The 1,936-nt window shown below is 49.9% G+C and overlaps 1 protein-coding gene across 1 annotated transcript; it reads right to left on the bottom strand.

Moving 5' to 3' along the window:
* Window positions 1-383: 383 nt before the first annotated feature.
* On the bottom strand, window positions 384-1,932 carry TMEM41A (transmembrane protein 41A; the record flags this gene model as incomplete). The annotated part of the gene is made up of 3 exons (XM_009864349.1): window positions 384-799; window positions 1,130-1,268; window positions 1,789-1,932. Coding segments are annotated over 3 exons (504 nt in total), but the record flags the coding sequence as incomplete, so codon positions are not given.
* Between the last annotated feature and the right edge of the window lie 4 nt (window positions 1,933-1,936).

The following is a 1,936-nucleotide window of genomic DNA, read 5'->3' as shown; positions in this document are numbered from 1 at the left end:
TGAGGCTGGGCAGAAAACCAGCCTGCCTCGCTCTGGGAGCAGGCAGCAGCTGTCTGCTGCCACGTCTGTTACACCGTCGAGACTAGCTGGCTCACGAAACAGGACTTCATGGGAAGCGTGGGAGCTCAAAAGAAGCCTGTGACTAGGGCTGGCAGGGAGACCCAGGGAGTATGGTGCTTGGCCCCCATATTCAAGAGCTGGGAGGGACTAAGGGGTTCTCATTTGTCTTCCTCACAGGATGCTGATACTCCTGATTTTTTTTTTCCATTGCTAATACACTTGCAGCAGGCTGGGAACACCCTCAGGCACACTGGAGACACAGGCTGATTTAAAGGAAACAGGCAAATTAGCCAAAGTGTTCACAAAGCCCCTGTATAGCGCTCTCAGTGCAGATACAGGCACAGTTAAACATTCATTAAAAATATGAACCCTCCACCTCCTCTTAGACGAGAAGAATGATTAAAAACTGCAATTGTCTTTAGTCCACGGTGGCACAGAGCATGCAGAATATAACCCACAGGAACAGAGACCTGCAGCTTTTCTGAGGCAGTTCCCCAATACTTGGGGTACCTGAGCCATCACAAGCTCTTTTTGCCATTGAGTAACTGAGCATGCTTGTCTTCATCCAGCTTCAAGTGCTTCTTGCTGTATTTCTTGATAAGGGTCCCTGGTATCAATGCTGCCACAGCCATAGCAAGCAGTTTGAGCAATGTGTCCCAGGAGAAAATGGCATCCAAAGAGGTGATCTGTGACAGAATGGCTCCTGTCTGCACACAGATGAAATTATATGGTGTAAGACCTGAAAGAATCAGAGGAACAAAAAGCTTGTTAGCATCCCCACTATGCAAAATTAGCTCAAGTATGTCCTTGCACAGGGGTTTGTGTTCGTAACAAAAAGAACAGGGTGTGAGTCAAAAACTTTGCTGCATTGGTGATGCACACATATTTGCAAAACGCTTCAACACCTCTGAGCATAAGGGTGGCACAGAGGCAAACAGTTAAACAGGGCAGAACGACAGCTCTGACCCTGCCGCTCTGCCTTCTGCAGCTCAGCATGCTACCCAAGGCTCGGTGATGAGGAGAGAGGCAATGTCATACTGCCCCTTCAGACAGTCTCCCCAGGCCTTACCGATGAGAACAGAGAAGAAGAACTGGGACACAGGGATGTTTAAAATCGGAGCGGAGAGATTCAGAAACCAGTTTGGTGTCATGGGGAACAGCCGCAGGAACAACAAGAAGAAAAATAAGCAGCTCCTGTTCTCTTCTACCTGCCAAGAGAAATGCTCCAAATTATTTCTGCTCTTCAGACAGCAGTAGGACCTGAATGGCCATGATACTGAAGTGAATGCAAGTTTACTTCTAACATGCCACCACATAACACCAGCCTAGAACTGCTGAAAAGGGGCAACCCTACATATGCATGGGAGCCTAATGATGAGCCAGCCCCCTTCACACAAGCAGTGAAAATGGGATGTAACCTGAAGGAGAGATCAGGAACTGACTACAGCAGACCACCTCTGGCTGTACAATGAAGGGCAGGATGGGTGGAGGCAGTTCTGGAGCACAGGGGGTTCTCCTAACCAAGACATTGTCTTACTCCGGATTTTTCTTGGGATCTGGGATTTTCTTCTGCAAATAGGCTCACTTGCAGTCTGCTCCTCGGTGGTGTCCAAGGAGGCCCTTAACTGACCTGCTGCATCCCCTGCACGCATTTTTTTACTAAGTCAACCCAAAGAGCAGCCTCACCGGGGGCATTCTGGCTGCCTGCAGAACCAAGCTTGTTCTTACCTTCCCTTGCAGCAGGGCCACCTTGTCAGGAAAGTAGTAGACGACGAACTGCTTCCCGAAGGCGCCGGAGAGCAGGTAGCAGAAGGTGGCTCCCACAGATGTCAGGGCCGAGCACAGCACCAGTCCGGTCCAGGGCCCGAAGAGCGCT

This window comes from Apaloderma vittatum, unplaced genomic scaffold (assembly GCF_000703405.1).
Source record: "Apaloderma vittatum isolate BGI_N311 unplaced genomic scaffold, ASM70340v1 scaffold45380, whole genome shotgun sequence".
Classification (NCBI taxonomy): domain Eukaryota; kingdom Metazoa; phylum Chordata; class Aves; order Trogoniformes; family Trogonidae; genus Apaloderma; species Apaloderma vittatum.
This window is presented reverse-complemented; position numbering and strand designations above follow the sequence as displayed.